The 24,695-nt window shown below is 37.0% G+C and overlaps 1 protein-coding gene across 1 annotated transcript in view; it reads right to left on the reverse strand.

Annotated features, from left to right (window-relative positions):
• Atf6 (activating transcription factor 6) overlaps positions 1 to 24,695 on the reverse strand; it is a 143,312-nt gene that overhangs the window by 16,523 nt on the left and 102,094 nt on the right. The window contains exon 15 of the mRNA XM_090340601.1: positions 15,357 to 15,441. Coding sequence (XP_090196727.1) covers positions 15,357 to 15,441 — 85 coding nt within the window. The remainder of the gene's footprint in view (positions 1 to 15,356; positions 15,442 to 24,695) is intronic.

Here is a 24,695-nt window from a genome sequence, read left to right on the forward strand (position 1 = left end):
AGCCTGATGCTGGACATTCGTTATAATGGTTAGGTAAACAGAAGGGCCGATAGCAGATGTTTTCCATTTAAGTTCAGAGAGAGAGATTTTCCTATTTTAAATAGAGATGAGCACAGAGTAACCATGGAGACCCAACTGTCCTTCATCAACATGAAATTTGAGTTGTACTCATGACAGAAGCATTTCCTCATGAACAAGTCTCCCAGGAAAAGGCAATAAAATGGATGAGATTATATGCAGAGTTAAACAAAGTAATCTGAAATGAGTTCGGTTCAATGACCAAAAAACAAAGTAATGTACTTTTGGCAGATTACTTGCCACCTTCTGCTAATATATTGAATTGAGTTTAGAGGATATCAATTCTGACCTTTCTTCTAGGGTCAGAACATTAACAACTCATATCTGAAAAAATGTGAAAGCTCCTAATTCTGGGTCCTGCTTACTAATATCTAATCTAATCTAATTTCCATGATATAGTTTTAATCTGAAATGTTCCCCAAAGGCTCATTTGTTGAAATTTTTGTCCCCAGTCTACTGGGGCACTATTTGTAAGTACTAAAATCTTTAGGAGGCAGAGACCATTAGAAGTTATACCATTAGAAGTTAAGACCATTAGAAGGTATACTCTTGAAAGGCCTATAGCGACCCTCATCTCTTCTCTATTTACTAGAGGCCATGAGGTATGCCCCTTCCACCACCATCATGGTGGTGGACCTTATCACAGGTCCAAATGACTGAATCCTCAGAATCTGTGAGCCAAAATAAACCTTTCTTTTAAGTTGTTTATCTCAGGTATTTTATCACAGCAATATGAAGCTGCCTAACATAACTTGTCCATACATAAGTCATCTTGTATTGTAAAGATGGGTAACAGATGCCACTTTTATGGCAGTGATAATGAGGTAGAGAAATAAATGAAGAGAAGGAGTAAAGTTTATGAAGTGAAGGAGTAATAATCTGGGGTAAGAGTTTTCCAGGAAGACAGAAAGCCCTGAGGTCTTGAATGAGGAGCAAGATGAAGAGTTGGAGCAAGGACAATGAACTGGAGTGAAATAATTAAAGACAGTGATTTAGGAAACCAATTGGAGAAACACAGAGATCTTTTGTGCTCTGGGAGGCCAAGGTTAGGAAGCAGGACCTTATTTTGAAAGTAACTCATTATAATTCTCATATAATAATTCTCAATAATTCTTCCATGGTAGGAATAGATGGAATATCTAGAAAAATTCTTTTTTTTTTTTGTCAGTCCTGGGGCTTGAACTCAGGGCCTAAAAACTATCCTTGGGCTTTCTCAAGGCTAGAGCTCTACAACTTGAGCCACATAACCACTTCTGGCCTTTTCTGTGTATGTGATATCAAGGAATCAAACCTGGGTCTTTGTTGTATGCTGGACAAGCACTCTACCACTAGGCCAAACTCCCGGTCCCTAGAAAAATTCTTTACTCCGCAATAAATATGAGAAACCTTCGATCTCATACTGAAATAAAATTATTTTCAAAAGTAATATTATAATTCCTTATCATAAAGGAAATCCTCAAAAGTTAAAAACAATATGCAGGGCTTAAAATCTGAGAGACCATTAATTGACACTAGAAAATGAAAAAGGCTCTCGTAAAAAGAAAAGCCAAAAATAATGATGACCAATTCAATGAGCATTTCCCCTGTTGCAACTTGGATGCCAAAACTACTCTGTAGGAAAATACAATTCGAAAAATGAATAAACAAACAAACAAAAGAACCCAACCAAACAAAAAAGGAGGTGAAGATTTAGTTTTCCAAGTTCATAGAAACTTACTGTCATCAAAATGCTCATTACTTATTTCTAAAACATACAGCCAATTAGTAAAAACCAGAAACTGCCAGTAGTTTATTATGTAAAAATAATGGATACTTTATAGATCACAAACTTCATGTCTGCCTCAGGAGGCTGCAGTAGAAGAATTATAAGTTCAAGGCCAGTCAGAACTCTACAATGAGAATTTGTCTCAAAAAAACAAAGTGGAAAAAACAACAACAACAACAACAACAAAGTGGGCAGGGAATGGGGCGGGAGCGTGACCTAGTAGAAGTGGTAGAATGCTCACCCTGGGTTCAATTCCTCGGCACTACATACATAGAAAAAGCTGGAAGTGGCACTGGGGTTCAAGTAGCAGAGCGCTAGCCTTGAGCAAAAAGTGTTCAGGGACAGTGCCTACCTAGGCCCTGAGTTCAAGCCCCAGGACTAGCAAAAACAAAAACCCAAAAAACAGGCATCAGTGGCTCTCACCTAGAATCCTAATTACTCAGGAGGCAGGTATCTGAAAATAGCACTCAAAACTAGCCCAGGCAAAAAAAAAAAAAGTCTGTGAGAGGCTATCCCCCAATTAACCACCAAAATATCAAAAGTGAAGGTATGGCTCAAGTGGCAGAGTGCTAGCCTTGAGCAAAAAACGCTCAGTCACAGTGCCCAAGTTAAGCCTGAAGCGGACAGCTTAAAAAATAAGAGAGAGACAGACAGAAAGAGAGAGGCAAAGGAGGTGTTGGAGGGAAGAGAGGAAGAGGGGAAGGGGAAGGGAGGGGCAAGGAAAGGGAATAACACCTATCTCAACTTCCTTATTTTATAAGAAACCTGTACTACTTTCTTACAGGTCACATAAGCAAATTTTCCTGAAATTAAGGGCAGGAAAACAACAGATTACACAACGATTTAAACAAAACTAGTAACACAAAACTGATCAAGAGCTTGTTGACATCACCTGCTCAACTGAGATATGTAATGTATGTGTAAGAATTAAAAAATAAGCTTAACAATTTTATTGGTATCAATTAGTTTTATAAAGGGGTTATATTTTAATGTGTCTATAAATGCAAACAATGTATCTTGACCTTGCTAAGACTTCTCTGCCACTCTAAAATTTGTTTCTGAATTATATTCTCTCTCTCCCCCCACCCCCTTTTCCTGACCATCTATTTAGACTGTACTTCATCAAAATTGTACAGAAGGGTTGGGAGCATGGTCTAGTGGTAAAGTGCTTGCCTAGCATGCATGAAGTGCATGATTCAGTACCACATATACAGAAAAGGCCAGAAGTAATGCTCTGGCTGAAGTGGTAGAGCCCTAGCCTTGAGAAAGCCCAAGGACAGTGTTCAGGCCCTGAATTCAAGCCCCAGGACTGGCAAAAATAAATAAATAATAACTGCACAGAATAAGTCTACAGGTGAAACAGACTAGCCATATATGCCAATGGAGGGCCCCCTAGAGTAAGATGGATAAGACAGTGCCATCAGAATGGCATATTCACTAGAATGCGTTAAACATCAAGATTAACCACCCCAGTGGGCAGGTGGTTCTCCATGTTTATAGCCTGGCTCTCTTCAAGGTGCCTCCCAGCTACCTTAGTCTCAGTGTCAGCCACTTTTCCTGGGGGAACACATGGTCACATCCATAGAAACACAGACCATTCACCAGTGAAAGGGCCAACTGTTTCTCTTTTATTATTAAATGACATGTTTTATTTTGAATAAAGAACTGGCATGTTGATCTAGAATGGGCTAGTTTATGGAAGCAACTGACATTTACTTATTAGAAAGGTTAAAAAGACTCTTGTATATTGAAAAGCCAAGGAAAATGTAAGTAAACTTTGAAACTGATGTCTGCCAAATTTGGGAGGAATGAATTTATAAGAAGGTTCTTTAATTAGATGAATGTAAAAATGCCAAGAAAGCTGTAGTTTACATTCTGCCCTGGGTCTTTATATCTTAATTCCAGTGGTGAAAAAGTCTTTATGGTCTGTCATGGGAATTAATTTGTACAGAAGTCTATCTTATTATGAAGAGATACTTTATCTTATTGTTGACCAACATGACAAATTATATACTCAATATTAAATGTTTATAAATGACCAGAATACAACATAAACTGATGTTGAGTTCTGATGCCTTCACTTAGTCACATGAAGTACTTAAAGGAAAGACTAAAAGTTATTCAAAGTTAGTGTCTGATCTACAGAAAATTGACTGCAAAGGATTCGGCAGCAAGTTCAGTTAGAGTTCTCTTCATTTTCTCAGTCACCTTAGCAATAAAGATAATGTGTATCTTGTAGAGGCTTCAGAAGGACAAAATGCAAATTACATGCTTAAACAAAGTTAAAAGCTTTGCTAACTAAATGATCTATTTTATTTCCTTCTACCCTCTCACTCTTCCAACACTGTAACTCATATTTACATACTATTCTACTCAGTCCTCTAGGGAGAATGGGGGGGTTGGAGGGAAAGCAGGAGAAAATGAGGGAGGGATTAACAATGTTAGACAAAAAATGTATTCACCACCGTAAGTATGTAACTGCAACCCTTCTGTACACAAACTTGACAATAAAATTAAATTAAAAAATAACTTACTCCAATATTCTTGGAAAATTAAAAAATAACTTACTCCAATATTCATGAAAATCCTATATATTATCATTTTAAAACATAGAAAAATATATAGATATTTCACAGCCAGTTAGCATGGTCCTTGCTTGAAGAAACTGTAAAGGATATGAATTGCTTAGTATACACTCCAATATTTATTTATGTATTATAATTTACCTCAAAGTCACAGAGTAATCAACAATGCACTGAGATGGCCTATCAACAGGGGGTAGAAATGTTTTCTTTGCTCTCATATATAAAGATGGTTTATGTTCTTAAAGAATGTTTTTGATGTAACCAAATCACATTTAACTATCTGGAAGATATAGAGGGTTGTGTTCTGACCTCATTCTATTAGTAGCTGGGGTGAATCAGCCATTCCCTGTATTATGAAACCATTGTGTTAAATTGCCTCATGGTTTTCTTCTATCTCTAAGGTTCTCTGTGATCTTTCTCTGTGATCTAAGTATGCCCTGCTTCCAAGCAAGGCAAAAAACTTTCTGAAGGCATGAATCACATCATATTCATTGTTTAGAAGTTTGTATGTTGCATAGTATGAAGCTAATTGAAAGGACCGCCAGGATATTGAAACAAAAGCCATATAACGAATGATTGTTGTCCTTAATGTACTATGTTGTCTCTCATCTTCTTTGCTGTCCCTTGGTTATCTCATATTGTTATATTATCTCACTTTGTTATCTGATATATTAAATTTATTTGTATTTGGTTATTTGAAATTTGATAGGGAAGGGGGGAAAACCAAGACAGGTGGGGGGTGTGGGGGGGGGAGGGAAATGGGTACCAAGACATGTGAAAGGGTATCAATGTATGTGAATTAATGCACCTTCTATCTGGCAAATATCATGTAACCCTTTTACTAATTACAATAAAAAACAAAAAACAAAACAAAAAAAAGAAGTTTGTATGTTGCTTAGCACAGTGCTATGCATTAAATATTTGTAAAAATCCAGCTATAACTCAATACACTATAAAACAAATATGGAGCTGGGTGCTGTTGGTTCATGTATATAATCCTAGCTACTCAGGAGGCTGATATCTGAGGATCTTGGTTCAAAGCCAACCAGGACAGGAAAATCTGTGAGACTCTTATCTCTAATCAATCTCCAAAAAGCTAGAAATGGTTCTGTGGCAAGAGGTAGAATACCTGCCTTGAAAGCAAAAGCCCAGGGACAGAGCCTAGGCCCTGAGTTAAAGCTCCATCCAGGACCAGCATGCACACGCATGCGCAAACACGCAAACACACACACACACACACACACACACACACACACACACACACACACACACACACTGGAAACAAATTATAATCTAGTACAAAACTAAGCAATGACTACAATGACACAGTGGAGTCTTACTATCTTACCTTTCATTTAACCAAATGGCTATTTACCTGCTTTAGGTAAGAGGGAGCTGAGAAGAATGACTAATAGGGCACTTTTAAGGTAGTTTGTCTTCTTAGCTCATTAAATCAATAAAATATTTTAGATGTACTCACTGTAAACAGGACAGTATGCTAGGCAGCAGCTAAGATACTTTCAAATAACCATTACTTCCTAGTACCAATTCCCTGTACAGTCTTCTATAATATTCCAAGTTGGTCTATGTAATCAAAACTGTGCTCAGGAAATATAATGGTTAAGTTTAAAAATCTTTAATAAAGATTAAGTTTTAAATGCTGCGTATTCCAACAGAAATAAGCTAGACACATTAGCCTTTTCAAAAGATGTAATAAAGCTGGGTGACGGTGGCTCATGCCTGTAATCCTAGTTAGTTAGGAGGCTGAGATCTGAGGATCATGGTTCAAAGCCAGCCCAGGCACAAAAAGAAGTCTGTGAGAGTATTGCCTCCAATTAACCACCAGAAAGCCCAAACCCCAGAAGTGGCACTGTGGCTCAGGGGGCAGCACAGTAGCTTTTTGCTGAAGAGTTCAGGGACAGCACTCAGACCCAGAGTTCAAGCCCCAGGGAGGATTAAAAAAAAAAAGTGTGATAAAGCCAGAGTCTATTTAGAAGAGAATGATCATAACTGAGGCAGTATGACACCAAGTCACACATAGGCTAAAATAAAATGGCTCCTAAAAACTGGAAGTTCTTGTTTGACATATAAAAATTCAGAGGTATACAATGAATAAATAGTTAAATAGTCATAATCGTAGGGATTCTGGAAGAGACAAGACAGGAAGAATTTACAAATTGTCAGAGTTATTTAAGGCAAGCAGCCTTTACCCCTGGAACTGATTATGTCCAAACCAGCTGGTCACTGAGCAAAATGTAACAGAAGGAAATCCAAACTCTAGAAGGAAGTTGCATGGATGACTTTGTATTAAAGGATTTTTAATCCTGATATTTTACATCTTGAACACATGAATATTAGTAAACTCATGTATTAATCTACTCTGACGCTATTCCAAGCACATTTCCCATCAGGGTATAGTCCACATAGAATAAAAAGAGTGAGATGGGTTTTAGCTATTGCCCATCTCATTCTTAGCACCCCTTTCCTAGCAACAAACCGTTTTACTGTTGACATTTCTCATTATTTAATCTAAGGCACATGTTTGTTTTTGTTAAATCTGTAATAAATATGGAGAAAAATTTAGATGAATCCAAAGGCATCTCTTGCCTACCATACTCTGTATCTCCACAGTTCTTTCAACACACGAACATCAAATTAAGAATCTGTATCTACCTATTCAATTATGATTTTACTTTTTTTTTTTTTGTGGGTTGTGGAGCTTGACCTCAGCCTGGGCGCTGTCCCTGAGCTCTTCAGCTCAAGGCTACCACCCTACCCTTGAGCCAAGCTCCATTTCCCATTTTCTGAAGTTAAATGGAGGTAAGAGTCTCAGGTCCTTTAGTGCCTGGCAGGTTTTGAATCTTGACCCTCAGATCTCAGCCTCCTGAGTAACTAGGATTACAAGTGTGAGACACTGAGCCCAGCTGATTTTACCTTTTTTTTTTTTTTTTTTTTGCAAGTCCTAGGCCTTGAACTCTGGGCCTAGGCGCTGTCCTTGGGCTTTCTCAAGGCTAGAGCTTTACCACTTAAGCCACAGCACCATTTCTGGCTTTTTTCTATGTATGTGGTATCGAGGAATCAAACCCGTGTCTTCGTGCATGCTAGGCAAGCTCTCTACCACTAGGCTAAACTCTCGGCCCCTTATTTTACACTTTTTTAAAAAGCCTAAGATATAGATTCAAGGACTCTGAACCATTACTGTAAAAGGTCTAGTAGAAAGATACTTCCCATCACAGACAAAAATTACAACATATTTGACATATGTACATCTGTGCAGTGGTGCTGGCTCATCATCCCATCCCCAGCTTCAAGTGCCAGAGGACCTATGTAATATCCACAGAAAGTTATTATCCATGTGGTTATGTGAAATGGTTCAATATTCTGATAAAATGCAAGGTTCTTATTTTTCCAATACAAACATCAGTCCACTTGCATAAATAAATCCTATCCTCAAATTCTAAGTTTCCTTTATAGGGGTAAAATGAAGAACTAATTTGGACTTTTGACAGTAGGAGGCTCAAACCCACTGTGAAGCAGAATGCTGATACTTAGTTTTTATTGTTGAAAACTAAACCATCTGTTTGAGTGGAACCAGGTTTTTGCCACAAGGGAGAGAGGGTGAAAGTGTTCTTCCTGCGAGCAAAGGAAACTGAATATCAACTAGGTCCAGTGGCTCAGTGACTTGCTCCTTTGCTTAAGGACATACTAATATTCTGAAAAATGTAATGCAAGCTGCTTTCATCATCTAGGAGACTTCTTAGGAAAGTTCTTATAGAAAGAATGGTTGATTAGTAAATCAAAAACAAGAACAACTATTCATGAAAAACATTTCCTGTATAACATCCAATTAACACACAATTATCAACAAGGTGCTAATATTCCAAAAACAGAATGATTCTGGTGTTTTCCCCTCCATTAAAAAATGTATTTACTTTCAGGTTTAAGTTATAGAAGAGAATTCAGAAAAGACTGTGCTAGCTGAGGAAATTGTAAGAGTTAAAAACAAGTAGATATTGGGGCCGGGAGTTTGGCCTAGTGGTAGAGTGCTTGCCTAGCATGCACGAAGACTCAGGTTCAATTCCTCGGTACCACATACATAGAAAAAAGCCAAGATTGGTGCTGAGGCTCAAGTGGTAGAGCTCTAGCCTTGAGAAAGTCCAAGGACAGTGCTCAGGCCCTGAGCTCAAGCCAGGACTGGCAAAAAAAAAAAAAAAGGTAGATATGCTTATGCGTATGCTTATTTTCAAGAAACAACAGGGAGAAGCTGAGAGGGAGGATACAGTGACAGGACAGCTATTTCAGGTAAATCATAAAACAGAAAAATTTCCAACACAAGAATATATTGAAAATTAAAGTAGCATTTCTTCAGGGATAGCTAGGAGGATACAGATATAAATATGAATAATACAACACACTCCAAGAGATTACCTTAGTGAAGCATAAGCTAACACTGAAAAGTTGATCACAATTACGTTTTGGGGAGGAAGGTTATTGTATTGGACACATAAATTTCCAGCTGTTGCTTACTATAACACTCCATCATGTGCTAAGATGAGGGAGGTAAATCATATGATTTAGTCACTGATGAATGAAGAAAGTGACTTTATGCTACCAAAATAAAAAATAACAGGATGAAGACTCTGTAAAGGGACTGCTGTGCTGGAGATATAGATGTTCCCAATATCCATTATTTCCTTACAGCCTTGTAGGCTTCTTTTGAAGCCTCTTTTATTTTCTTTCTTTCTTTTCTTTTTTTTTTTTTTTGGCCAGTTTTGGGGCTTGACCTTAGAGCCTGAGCACTGTCCTTGGGCTCTACCACTTGGGCCACAACATCATTTCTGGCTTTTTCTATGTATGTGGTACTGAGGAATCAAACCATGGTCTTTGTGCATGCTAGGCAGGCACTCTACCACTAGAAAAAATTTGCCACCCCTGCTTTTGTTTTTTCTATCACAATATGCCTAGTTAAGCTTACATTTCAGAGCCTAAACATTGCTATGGGTTATATTCAGTGAGACAGAGGAAACAAATTTACTAGGAATTTATGAAGTGTGTCTTTTTTTGATAGTCACCTAAGCTTTCCGCCTTGTTACTGCACAGTGCACAGATTTCAGTGAGTCGGGCATGTTGTGATCATCTGAGAAGGGTGAAGAGAATGTCATAAATCTTGGCCTTATCACTCTTATAATGTTGAGTTAACATTAGCAACACTTTATGGTGTTTGCTATAAATTTAGAATATAGAAAAAATATAGAAAAAATATAGAAAAAAAACCCACCTCAGTTTAAGTTAAAGCTTAGCTAGCTGGGTGCAATCCTTGCATAAATAAAAACCTATGCTCAAATTCTAAGTTTCCTTATAGTCTAGTTCAAGTTTTATCTCCTGAGGTATCAATTGATATTGGTTATCAAAATTTTTCTGCATACTAACCCTCTTTTTGGGGGGAGAGTGATGGTAGTGATAAGTGGAGTTTGAACTCAGGTCTTTGCACTAGCCAGGTGGGCATTCTACCACTTGACATACACCCCCATCCAAAATTCTATTCTACCATATTCTTCTAATTTATACTCCATGGTATCTAAACTGGTTTAAAAAAATTACTCAGAAGTTGAATGCTGGTGGCTCATACCTATAATCCTGGCTACTTGGGAAGCCGAAAAATTTTAAATAGAAGAATCAAGGTTTGAGGCCAGTGTGGGCAGAACATTTCCAGAAACCCCTTCTCAACTCAGAGATGAGCACAGTGATATGTGCTGTTTCATCCAAACTATATACGAGGATTCCAAATCCAGGCCAGTCTGAGCAAAAGTGTCCACAAAACTCCTTCTCCAGAGGGAGGCTGGAAGCTGGATGCTATGGTGTGTGCTCAAGAGCCCAGTGACAATAGCAAGTTAAAAATAAGCAATCATGGCTCTATCATATGTCCAAGCAAGAAGTGAGAGCCTATCTCAAAAAGCAACCCCAGCAAAATATAGGGCTGGAGGTATGGTGGAGTACCAGGTGACCAAGTGTGAGTGGTGATTTTAACCTCTAATTCTGACCAAAAAAATTAATCAACTTCTGAATCAGACGTGAGCTAAACTATCACTGGTTTTTCAGACATCACTGGCATTTTAACATCAACAGAGTTGGGGTGTGCTAGAAAGATGTGAAGAATAGAGCCAAACTGTACCCAAATTCTAAAGACAATTTGTGTCATACTCTGCCTATCTTTGGTGTCTGTCTTCTCAGTAGAAAATTGCATAATTTAAGCAATGGCTTAAAATTTAGGTCTTCAGAAAGTTACTTCCTACTATAATACAGTAAATTTTAACTCTCCTTACCTTATTTGCCAATTACACATAATTAATGGATTGGCATCTTTTTTTTGCTTTGGCTTGAACCCAGGGCCTGGGCATTGGCCCTGAGCCTTTTTTTTTTTGTCAGTCATGGGACTTGAAGTCTGGGCCTGGGCACTGTCCCTGAACTCTTCAGCTTAAGGCTACTGCCCCACCCCTTGAGCAACAGCACCACTTCTAGTTTTCTGGTGATTAATTAGAGATAAAAGTCTCAAAGACTTTAGTGCCTGGGCTGGCTTTGAACTGTGATCCTCAGATCTCAGCCTCCTGAGTAGCTATGATTACAGGTGTGAACCACCAAACCCAGCTCCTAGCCCTGAGCCTTTTTGTGCTCAAGGCTGAGCCACTATGCTTCTTCTGGCTTTTTTAAAAAATAGTTTATTGGAGTTAAAAGATCTCATGACTTTTCTGCCCAGGTTGGCTTTGAACTGTAATCCTCAGATCTCAGCTTCTTGAGTAGCTATGGTTATAGGCGTAAGCCACTGGGGCCTGGCTCATTTGCATCTATTTTGAGAGAACAATAAATTCTGTTTTTTCAAGTGATTAGTGTATGTATGTATGTGTTTTTTAGTAGGAATTCTCAATGTGGGAATTTTACTGTTGGTTTTCATCACAAGTCATAAAGGAAACTATGTTCTAACTAAAAAATTAAAAACAGTTGGGCATGGTGGCTCATGCCTATAATCCTAGCTATTCAGGAGGCTGAGATCTGAAGATCTCAGTTCAAAGCTAGCCTTGGCATTAAAATCTATGAGACTCTTATTTCCAATTAACCACCAGAACACTAAAAGTGGTGCTATGGCTCAAGGGGTATGGTGTTAGTCTTGAGTTGAAGAGCTCAGGTATAACGCCCAAGCCCAGAGTTCAAGACTGACATACACACAAAAATAAAAATAAGATTTAACCAGCCATTTTATTTTCTAACTATAACTATGTATTTTTTAAATATGTATTTTTTAAATGACACCATGAAGGTGTCTAAGGAGAAATGAATTTGTAAGGAGAAATGAATTTGTAAGAGCAAAGATACAACTCTTAGCTTTCAAGCCATCCAAGCCTGCTGAGGTAGAACAAACAGGACCCTTTGCAAATGTGTTTGTTTTGGGATAGCCACTGGCATAAAACTATGATCATCAAAAGCAGTTGTATCAACATTCTCTCATCATTAAAACAGACACCATTTATTTAGTCAGTTTGCTTTCTGACCTTCTGTTATACTACTGGCATAGCCATTCGCATACCCTCACTAGCAAGCTTGTCTAGATTTCCATGACATGGAAAGTACTGTGAGATTAAATAGAGTAAGAGCTTAGTCTAGTGGTTATTCGTTCATATATGCAGGCTTCTACTAATGCCATGGGAGAATCAGATCAATAATACTGCTTATTTTTAGTATTCATGTGCCACCATTAACCATTACATTAGATACTAGAGGAAGGGAGAATAGTAAAACCAAAGCAATGAAAGTGCAGGTATCTGATGATGTCAGGTTCATTCCCAGATGAAAGACTTCAAGAAAGTAGTTACTTTGTAAACTACATTAAAAAACTGAATTATTTATCAAGAGTCAGAGAAAGAAAATGAGCTTAAGAAAGTGAATTTATCAGCAAGGACTAGAAGTGTTAACTGCCTCCTTTAAAATCAGTGGTCATGAGCTGAAGTACATCTACTTCTCTGAAATGGATGATATTCCCAGCTCTTTTCAGACACTTCAGAGTAGGCATGAAAACAATATTTGGATTTAATTATGGAGGGATTTTTTTCCAGGGACCTATGAAAAAGACAAGGAATATTTGCAAGAATCTAGGCTAGGTAAGGAAGAACACAGGCTCATTAATGATGGGATATGTACAGAAAAGGTGATAGGGTCAAAGTACTGGAGATTTGTGAGGAAAGAGAATAGTTGGAGTGTGAATATTAAAGAGCATTAAAGAACAGAGATGGATGGGCCAGGAGTTTGGCCTAGTGATCTAGTGCTTGCCTAGCATGCATGAAGACCCAGGTTCGATTCCTTGGTACCACATACATAGAAAAAAGCCAGAAGTGGTGCTGAGGCTCAGGTGGTAGAGCTCTAGCCTTGAGAAAGTCCAAGGACAGTGCTCAGGCCCTGAGCTCAAGCCCAGGACTGGAAAAAAAAGAAAGAAAGAAAGAAAGAAAGAAAGAAAGAAAGAAAGAAAGAAAGAAAGAAAGAAAGAAAGAAAGAAGGAAGACAGAGATGGAATGCCTGAGAAATTTCAAAGGGAGTGCCGTTAATGATGATGAGGTCTAGACTACCACCATGTGGATTATAGAAGAGGCTAAGGTAGTACAAAATAAAAGAAGACTGAATAAAAATAGAGCTCTGGCTGAATGCCCTATGTGGATATTGACAAAGCAGTGGTAGAGAGTCATTGGTAAGAGTGAGGCAGACGACGGCAACAGAGAATGGTTACAGAAGGAAAGCCTACCATTATACACTTGAATGATGTCAAGGAAACAAGAAAGAAGTCATTTGGAAGTAACAGTGATTAACAAAGATACTATCAACCTACTTCAGCTCTGTGGCATATATGGTAGGAAGAAAAAAGGGCTCAAATTTGAAAAATACCTTCAGAACAAGAGGATGAAACAACTGTTCAGAGAAGAGACTGAGGATGCAACATAATACTTGATATATTTCTCTAATTTCTTGAATTTGAATTTTAACCTTTCTAATAGTCTACTGTATCTTAGAAAAAAAAGCATATTTACAAAGAATCTGGAACACATTAAAAAAGTAATGATTGCATTTTCCAAATCTATGAGACACTCATCTTCAAAAATTAGTCTACTGGCCAAGATAAATAGTTAAACAGCATTGCATTACTTTTGGCTTAATAGAAATGGACAGCTCACTATTATAAAAATAAAACCAGGCCATTCTCTTGCATAAGAACCCAATGTCAGAAGAAAAAAATAAGTTAATTCTGTCGTGATGAATTTAGAAAGTAGCTTCACAGAGCTAAAAAGTTAACTCTATTATTGTTCAAGTAAAGAAACCTAAGCACCTATGGGATGAGAATAAATGAGATGCTATACATATATTCTTTGGAATATAATATCACTTTGGAACATGCTGTTCTTCAAGTAGTAGTATGAATATGCCATATGTAATTGTAGAGGTACACCTTTACTGAAAGAGATGATCTTCCTAATGTCATAGGTTTTTTTTTTCTTAAATGTGTTTTAATTAACTCAGACTAGTATGACTTTTATAACTTAGCAAGAAAATAATTTATATTTTATACCATAGGCTGCCTCCTCTGCATTTTTATTAAGCTGTCTGTATTCAGCTCAGGAAATTGTATATTCCTTTATAGTCTTAAATATACAGTAGAAGCCTGTTCCTTACATGCTAATTTTGTTGAAATTGATCTAAAATCTCCTCTATACAATCCAGCGTTTTATTTGATAGAAATATATGATGGCTAAATATGACCATCAGTGGAGTGTGGACAGATTCAATTGCACATTAGTTCAATGAGTTCTAATAACTACATTTCCACCTTCCTCATAAGCTTTGATGTTCTTTTCACTATATGGAAAATTTACCAGTTCTACTAATGAACTGAAGACAGAAGGTAAATTTGCCTATTTTAGTAAGTCTAATATGACATGTCAGAGAAAGTAAGTAGTCATGAACATATCCAATGTTCACTTATTACACATAACAGGGACCAAATAAGTTGTCTTCTTCATGAAGAACCCAGCTGAAAGAAAAGAAAATCTCTCCATTAAATTTCTTTAGCACCTTTAGAATTACTCATGGGAAATTTCCTCTTGAAATACAGTGATCTCTGTGTTTTCTATCCAGATTATAAGTAGGTACACTGTATTTTAACATCTTTGGATAGCCCCAAAGTGTCACAGTATTATTTGTGCTTTAATATTCAGTACTAGAAAGTATAATAAAAATGCAATAGTGATACTACCAATATCAAGCTCAATGAAATTATGGATTACACTTAGACAGGCTTCTGTAGCTTGACCTAGAATCATATCAGTATTTAGAAAATATGAGAAATCACTTTGAGTTCCAAAAAGCTAATTTACAAAGTCACTGACAGAACACAGCAGGACTTCTTTTGGTGCATGTATAATTAGAAAGGATCCAACCCTAGCACAGCCTGCTAGCTTCCCAATTTTACAAATAAAACAGAACTACTTTTTCCATTTAAAATATGTAACTTTCTTTTCTTGCCAGTCTTGGGCTTGAGCTCAGGGCCTAAGCACTGTCCTTGGACTTTTCTCAAGGCTAGAGCTCTACCATTTGAGCCTCAGCACCACTTCTGGCTTTTTTCTATGTATATGGTACCGAGGAATCGAACCCGGGTCTTTGTGCATGCTAGGCAAGCACTATATCACTAGGCCAAACTCCTGGCCCCAAAATATGTAACTTAAGAAAAGGAAATTAAAAATAATGCTGTAGAAGAGCCTCAGAATATATTTCAAATATAATGCCATGAATATATACTTGCCTGACTGAACATCTGAAGTGTCTTTTCATTAATCCAGAGAATCTTGGTTAAGGCAAAGGAAAAGTGTTTTTCATAAATCAAAATTTCAACTTACCATTTATGTTTATTGCTGGCAATACAATCGACATTTTTGGTCTTGTGGTCTTGTTATGGGTGGTAGCTGGTAACAGTAGGTGATCCTAAAATTTACAAAGAACATTCTGTTTATAAAATCTGACTTAGACCTTTAATAAGCTGAATTTAGAATTTCTAAGCAGCTAACATTTTATTTTCTTCTATATGTAAATTTAATTTAATTAATTTACTTTTTGTTGGCCTTGGGGCTTAAACTCAGGGCTCGGGCACTGTCCTTGGGCTTTCTCAAGGCAAGCACTCTATTACTTAAGCCACAGCAACACTTCTGGATTTTCCTTTGTATGTGGTACCGTGGACTCAAACCCAGAGCTTCATGCATGCTAGGCAAGCACTCTACCACTAGGCCAAACTCCTGCCCAATATTTTCTTTTCATTGGAAAAATAAGTTATTTGAATTTTGTTTAGAAGTGATTGACTACTTGTTACTACTTGATCATTCACTCATGCCGTCCTAGTGTCTTCCTTTAGCAGGCACTATGTGTTATGCATTGAGTACTCTTATGTTCTAGTCACACAAATGCTGTAGTACACCAGCAACAGGCCACCAGGACAAGAAAATTTAATTCTAGTTCTGCCTTAAATAGCTGTATGAGCTAGACAAAACTACATATCCTTTCTAGGTCTCAGCTTCCAGTCCTGTAAAATGATGGGGGCTAGACTAGATAATATTAGAAGATACCAAAGTAGTTTCCAACTGAAGTAGCTTTCAAATGTTTTTGAAAAACTGTTTTCCTCTGGAAGTTTCTCAAACTATATATCAATATATAAAAGACAGACTGTGATTAAAGCAGGGCCTGGATCCAGAAGCCTTGCCTATTTCGTTTCTCCCTTTGAGGTAGATACAATATTACACATTTGTCTGTGACAGGAATAGGCTAAAGAAGACATGTAGCTCTTACTCTTAAAATACAAATTAGAGGGACTGGGAGTTTGGCCTAGTGGTAGAGTGCTTGCCTAACATGCACAAAGACACGGACGGGTTCAATTCCTCGGTACCACATACATAGAAAAAAGCCGGAAGTGGTGCTGAGGCTCAAGTGGTAGAGCTCTGGCCTTGAGAAAGTCCAAGGACAGTGCTCAGGCCCTGAGCTCAAGCCCAGGACTGGCAAAAAAAAAAAAAAAATACAAATTAGAGGGCCGGGAGTTTGGCCTAGTGGTAGAGTGCTTGCCTAGCATGCACGAAGACCGGGGTTCACTTCCTGGGTAGTACATACATAAAAAAAAAGTCAGAAGTGGTGCTGAGGCTCAAGTAGTAGAGCTCTAGCCTTGAGAAAGCCCAAGAACAGTGCAGTGCTCAAGCCCTGAGCTCAAGCCCAGGACTGGCAAAAAAAAAAAATACAAATTAGAAGTTTAGGAAATGAAATATGTGTATCTAGCCCAATTATATAGTTCTAAAGATAATCTAGCTGACTTTTGGTGATTTTAAACGAATCAGAGCATTTGAGGTTTCTGATATCCCAGAAACACAATTTCTAAAAATTAAGAATGAGCCAAGTGGAGTTTGGCTTTAGAAGAGTGTTTTGAAAAGTATATATCTGAAAGTATTCTAAAGCTAATCACAAATGACTCAGGACTATGATATTAACTACTATTTTCAAAAGTTTTTCTTTCTAGCAAAAATACAAAAGTTCAGAATGTCACCTACAAAAAAGCACAATAATATGAAGTAAGCAAGGTTGCACTGAGATAAAATTATTGTAAGCTGAACCTATTTTGCTTTGTTCTCTTGATCCTATACTCTCTATCTCATCATTCATTCAACAAACTTGGTTATATGAACAAAATCCTCAAAGTATCAAATGTGATATAATTGAGAAAAATAAAAATTCAATGCCACTGAGTTCAAAGTCAATGTGACTGTGAAATGCAATTACCAGTAAAACAAAGAAAAAACCCTGGATTGTGAAAGACAAATTGAAATTGAAGGGCATGAATAAAACTGTGTGGAAAACATTTCCAGTAACTGCTTGCACTTTATATAATTCAGTTCAACATTTCCATGAGGACACTTTTTTTTTTTTAAGTGGGGGAGGAAGAAGAGCAAAGGACTGCTAGAATTCCAGCATTTTTTTTAAGCTGCATTGTTAGACACAAAGATCACACATTTCCGAAAGTAAGATAACATATTATAACCAAGAGAACAATACCATTTGTTGATCTTCTTGCTATGAAAATTATAAATAGTTCAATTCCTATAATTAAAATATTGGTTTAGGGTCTCTGAATTGAATAATCTCTAAAACCTGCAAATCTCAAATTAAAGCTATTGTAAAATAAACACTCTTAGATTCTTTTGGTCATGGGTTAATTAAGCTCAGGCTCAGACTTAATTCTGAGTTTCCCGCTAAGATTTAGATGTCGTACTAAATGCTGCTTGTAAATATGATTTTCTGAATACAATGTCTCCTCTATATTTCTGCATTAAACTTCAAAGTACTTGTGCTTGTATCAAAAAGCCCAGAATTATGCTATTATTTATGAAAAAATAATCACATCTTAAAAGTACATAAATTATTACAGTTAATGTGCATTGTTTCTAATCATTAAAGGACAGGAGTACAGCCTACTGGTTATTTTACTATTATTATATTTTGGAAGTATCACACTTGACATAGCCAACAATTTAAAGTGCACGTTTAACCAAAAACACAAAGTACAAAGACATAGGGAACCAAAGCTAGTCTACTACAAACTCTAATAGCACTTAAATAGTAATTACATGTACATTTAACAAAAAACACAAAGTACAAAGATATAGGGAACCAAAGCTAGTCTACTACAAATTCTAATAGCACTTAAAAAGTAATTACATGTACATAGTAAATGTCCTTCTATTTTCACAACAATAAACTCTAAATAATAATTCCTGGTGTTTAGAGGTACAAATAAAGATATTGCAGAAATATTATTCCAAACTGTGTCAGTAATTCACATTTAAATGAGCTACCAAAAAATCTTTGTAAGGTTTAAATACAACAGGACATCATCAGGGATAAAACTTAAGGACAAAAATGATAATCAGTGCTTTGTTACTCATATTCCCAGAAGAAGTTAGAGAAACAAGAGAAATGAAAACACTCTATTGTGTGAAGAAAGCATCAGTTTCCCAACATTATGCAATAGTTCATGAAAATGTGCTATTTTCACACAGTTCTCCAATTCCATCTACCAAGCATCTTGTTAGAAATAACTAGTCTATTATACAAGTCTATTATACAACATTCAAACTATTCTCTGTCTCTGTCTCTCTCTGTCTCTCTGTCTCTGTCTCTCTGTCTGTCTCTGTCTGTCTGTCTCTGTGTGTGTGTGTGTGTGTGTGTGTGTGTGTGTGTGTGTGTGTGTGTGTGTGTAGTAGGGCTTGAACTCTGGACCTGGGCACTGTCCCTGATCGCTTCATCTCAAGGCTATTGCTCTACCATGTACAGCCACAGCACCACTTTGGGTTTTCTGGTGGTTCATTGGAGATAAGAGTCTCAAGGATTTTCATGCCCCGGCTGGCTTTGAACTGGGATCCTCAGATCTTAGCCTCCTGAGTAGCAAGGATTACAGGCATGAGCCTGGCTTGTTTCTTCTTTTTCTAAGGAAACAATAGCACTGAAAACTGCCAGGCGTGGTGGCTCACTCCTGTAATCCTAGCTACTCAGGAGGCTGAGATCCAAGAATCCCCTCAAAGCCAGTCCAGGTACTAAAGACTTTGAGACTTATCTCCAATGAATCACTAGAAAACAGGAAGTGGAACTGTGGCTCAAGGGGTAGGGCAGTAGCCTTGAGTTGAAGAGCTCAGGGACAACTCCCAGGCCAGAGTTCAAGCCCAATGACCCACAAAAAAAAAAAAAAAACAGAAAGAAAGAAAAGAAAAAAGGCACTGCAAACTGACTTATCAAAAAAAATTAAACAGCATTATGCCTAGCTGAGGGTTAAGATGATTCACAATAAAATTTAAAAATTAATAAAAGTACTGAAAGTTATTAAATGTTAATTCTACATTTCTATACAGAGTAGACACTGACCTATTAAACAATTCTGCCCATACTCCCTTTATAAAACTCAATGACTCACACTTACCTTATAAAATACAACAAATCTTAATGACTACTTGAATTGTGCTTTTTCCTAGTCCTAATTCTGTATGTTAGTATAAATTAATCTATTATTAGTCAGTGAAGAGAAAGGCTTAATAAAAAATGAACTAAGGTTTTTTCCTTTTTTTTCTCATTGCAAATCAACATGAAAGACTGGGGGAAAATTATAAGTATGAATTCACACTGCTTAAAATATCCTTAAAGTTCCTGTAATTGTAAAGTAGTGGAAATTATGGTTAAAAAACAAAGTATGGAAATTATGGCTGAAATTATAGAAGCAATGTAACATGGAACTCTAAGAAGTAGATTAAAATTAAAAGAAAGGCATTGGGGGCCGGGAGTTTGGCCTAGCGGTAGAGTGCTTGCCTAGCATGCACAAAGGCCCGGGTTCGATTCCTCCGTACCACATACATAGAAAAAAAAGCCAAAAGTGGTGCTGTGGCTCAAGTGGTAGAGCTTAGCCTTGAGAAAGCCCAAGGACAGTGCTCAGACCCTGAGCTCAAAGCCCAAGACTGGCAAAAAAAAACAAAAACAAAAAAAAACAAACAAAAAAAAACAGAAAGAAAGGCATTGGTCCTACATAAAAACAAAATGCATGTTTATATAGCCAAATGAAATAAAAACACATTTTTTTTTTGCCAGTCCTGGGACTTGAACTCAGGATCTGGGCTCTGACCTTGGACACTTTTTGCTCAAGGGTAGTGCTCTGCCACTTGAGCCACAGTGCCATTTCCAGCTTCTTCTGAATATGTGGTACTAAGGAATCAAGCCCAGGGCGTCGTGTCTAACTGTCTTTGTTACACTCAATAAGATGAACTCTGGCTCAGGGTTGGAGCCCTTCATCTAGTTATCTAATGATGTACTCCAAGGATGGAGGAAAATGTCTACAATTGGCTGCAACTTAGACACTACACAGTTTCACTTGGATCAACACAGTCATTTATTAGTCAAAAGGTATATTCTTGGCCAATATGAACAGCAATGGCTTCTGAACATTTTATATTTGGCCAATATACCGGATTCCTGAGAAAGGGCTGAATTTCAAATATAAAACTATTAAAAGAAAATAAAAAATTAAAATACTATCTAGGCTTATTTAAAAAATATGAAAGTTTCTTTAACTCATTCTTGCCTTACACAGCTCTTCTTTTCTATTACCTACTTTCTATTTTCTATTTTGTTTTGTTATCATTCTACCTTATCTATCTTACAACTATCTTTCAAACTGCCAAGTTGAAGAGCACGTGAAACCTTAAAAATAAGATGGTTAGAACAGCAACTAGGGATAGGCCTTTCAAAATTACTAATTCAAATTCAAAGTATTTGGAACTAATGTGGTTTCCTCATAGTTGTACAAATTGTTGGTTAGAAAACCTCATGTCAATTAAGAAATTTGAAATCATCAAAACATGCAGACATACACAATAAAATATCTTGGAAATAAGTGCAAGAAAAAAATTAGAGGTAGTAAAATGTAATCACATAAACTCTATTAAACTGCTGCTGATGTAAAGTTTATCATCACATTAAAAACATTAAGTACATTACTCACTCCCAAACTAGAAACAGTTAATATAAACAGCTAATATGAATGCAAAATTTGTACCACTAATGTGTACAATAAAACTACAAACCAATAAGAAGAAATGTAAAGCTTGCCTCTGTACTATTAATATGTGTGTTAGGCAGAAGAAGAATAAATCAGAGCTATTAGTGTATAACAGATGGCTCAAGAATGAGCTAGCATTTACACTCTGACAAGAGGAAAAATTCTGACATTTAATGCAAACCTGATAATGAAGACAAGGTCACCAGAAAAAAAAAATCAGCATGACTTGAAATTAGGGAAAACTCAAATTTTGCTTTAAGACATGATTCTGCAGAAAGATCTCCAAACTTTCCCAGTTGATCTTGAAAAAAAGTACGAGGTCAAACTACAGACATTGACATTTTTGTGGGGACATTTTAATTAGTAATTTGGAAAGCTTCAACATAATCGTTATCCCCATTTATCTTTCTTAAGAGTTAAAATTAATTTTTAGTTTCTTGGTCAAAATAGTTTCTTATAAGTCAGGTGCAGTGGCTCACACCTGTAATCCTAACTACTCAGGAGGCTGAGCTCTGAAGATTGAGGTTCAAAGTCATCGTGGGCACTAAAGGCCCTGAGATACTTCTTAACTCCAATTAATCTCTAGAAAACCAGAAGTGGTGCTATGGCTCAAGGGGTAGGACAGTAGCCTTAGAGCTGAAGAGCTCAGGCAAAACACCCAGGATCAGAGTTCAAGCCCCATGACTGACAATCAGTCAATCAATCTATTGTTTCTTATAGTCTCCTAAGAATAAAATAGTAGTTTCCCTCTTGAAGAGAGTAGCAAGGGAAAAGTGTTTCCAAACCAGTTCAAGATGATTTTCTCTAGAGAAAGCTTTTAGACAAAGTGTTGGTTACATGCTTGGAACAGGTCTAGGACCAGGAAATCTTTAACCCAGTATTTCATATTACTTTATTCAACAACATAGGCTAATCAAAGTTTAAAACTCCATTATAGCTAATAGAAAGTTTTTTTCAAAGAGCAGGCAGTATGAGTTATAAAAAAAAGTTAGGACTCCTAAAACTGATTATCAATCATCATTGTTGAATGTCAACAGTACAGCAACCTTTTAAAAAAAAGTCTTAGTAAGAAAAAGATCAAACACTAAATATATAAAGAATTTAACCATTTGAAAGTTTGTCAGACATAATGTTTACAAGATGTTTCATTTTAGAAAAATTCACTTTACCCAGCATACTGGTAGGAATTGAATTTCCTGAAGATTAAGCGGCTTCCTACAGATTGCTACCAGAGTAAACCACAGGAGGGCAGGGAGAAGGGTATGTTGCTATAGCAAAGTGAACCAAGTTTTCCAAAAAGGGAACAAAGTTTCCAGAGAAAATAAATATTTTTAAAACATAACTCAAGAAAGAAATTAAACATAGATGCAGAAGAAAATAATGTTACGTTTTGTTGGCAAAAGGGAAGAAATGTGGTTTGACACAAAAAAATTAATTTTGATGGTCATATAGGTAGTGTGGTAGTGTCGGTTCAGAAATATATACTCCTTTAATTTCTTTTAATACCATTAGAATTTTTATCAATAATCTGCAATGACCCACTTTATACCCACTTTAGTGGACAAATTTTCTCTCAGTTCCTTGGGTTAGCAAAAAAAGAGCCACAAGAACTCCTGCTTACCCTGGAAGCTGATCTTCATGGCCAGCTACAATCCCACTTAAGGGACAGGGTGACAGTACTGAGCACAAGAGTTTTGCAATCCTCAAGAATTCTTTTCATATCACATAGGTATGCCTTCCAGAACTAAGTACAGTTTTCTTCATTTCCGTCATAAATGGAAAAGCAAGCTCTCAGATTTTAGTCAGTTTTAAAGCCTACTTTTGGGATACAATACATGTGTAAGAAATAAGTAAAATTTATATTTTACTGTTTGACACAGTATCACTCTAGAAAATACTTTATCTAAATTTCAGGTTGCAAAGCCAAACTAAATTTAAGTTCTATATTAATTGTCCTTCAAAAAACAATTTAATCTGATAGTGAGAGGAACCACATAAAAGAATAACTACAGTAAAAGCAGTGAGTTCTAACACATAAATCCTTAACAAGAATCCACATCAGAATCATTTGCAGAACACTATAATTCAAATACATAGATTCCCTAGGAAAAATTCTAACAGTATGAGATGTGGCACCATTTTGCATTTTTAACAAGCACACCTCATGATTCCCAGACAACCCAGCTATAGGCACTAGCCAGCATGGCACAAACAGAGGTTAAGAATGCAGATTCAGGTGCTAGACTACCAGAGTTCTGTCACCTAGTGTCCTCAGTCTGTGACAATTGTATGGAATGTTTATGAAGATCATGCAAGTTAATATTTTAAAGTACTTGCAACAGCAGGTAGGAACTACTGTTATTATATGTTTGATGGTTTCCTTCCTCCTTTCCCCTTCCCTCCCTCCCTCCATCCCCTCTTACTATTTCTCTTTCTAGAAAAAGCATAGGCAGTTTGAGGTCAGGGAAGTGCTAGAGAAATACATTGAGGAGTATCAGAATGGACACTAACAGAAGACATGCAGATTTATCTATGTTATTCCCCTCAACAGTGAGAGCCACTGTTCCACTGCTGCAATAAGTGCTCTGCACTCACAACCCATCCAAACTCTTTAACCTAGAAAGTAAAAGTCATGGTACTTTTTGTAATTTGGCCTCTTTCCATCATGACCTTTCACTATTTTTCATAAACACCAATGCCAGCTGTCACAGATACTTTATGAAGAGAAGAGATGCCTCCCCCATTCCCTTTAATCTAAAATATTTAGCAAGGGAAAAATAATTGAAGGTCCAGAGTTCAAAACCTCCCACCTATCCCTGCTGCCTTTCCAAGGAGATTTTTGGATTATTTTCCAGTCCTGGGGCTTTCTCAAGGCTAGAACTCTACCACTTGAATCACAGTACCACTTCCAGCTTTTTCTATGTATGTGGTACTGAGGAACTGAATCCGAATTTCATGCATGCTAGGCAAGCACTTTACTACTCAGCCAAACTCCTGGCCCCCAAGGAGATTTTTAAAGATTGATTACTTTCTGTATTACCATACATACATTGTAGAGGGGATTCACTGTAACATTTCCACACGTGTACAATTATCAACCACACCTTCTCTGTCACTCTCACCTATTTCACTCCTTCCCAAAAATTTTTCAACAAATTTCACTGCTCTGTCTTCAAGAATATCTTCAAAAGACTCCATTAGTTATCATGTGAGGTGTTGGGTTTGTGTTTCTTTTAGAAAGTGTCACTTTGCCAAAAATAAGCCTTCAAAAAGGGAAAGCACAGTATTTGAGTTACTCAGATAAAGGACTTTTCTCCTCTCTGTGGAGAATTTACAGTGGTCTTCTGGCAGAGAAGTTATCTTTAAGAATCAAATCAAGGGCCGGGAGTTTGGCCTAGTGGTTAAAGTGCTTGCCTAGCATGCATGAAGACCCGGGTTCGATGCCTCGGTACCACATACATAGAAAAAAGTCGGAAGTGGTGCTGAGGCTCAAGTGGTAGAGCTCTAGCCTTGAGAAAGTCCAAGGACAGTGCTTAGGCCCTGAGCTCAAGCCCAGGACTGGCAAAAAAAAAAAAAAAAAAAAAAAAAAGAATCAAATCAAAGCCAG

The sequence above is a fragment of the Megascapheus bottae genome, chromosome 10 (genome assembly GCF_031878675.1).
Source record: "Megascapheus bottae isolate mThoBot1 chromosome 10, mThoBot2.hap1, whole genome shotgun sequence".
Classification (NCBI taxonomy): domain Eukaryota; kingdom Metazoa; phylum Chordata; class Mammalia; order Rodentia; family Geomyidae; genus Megascapheus; species Megascapheus bottae.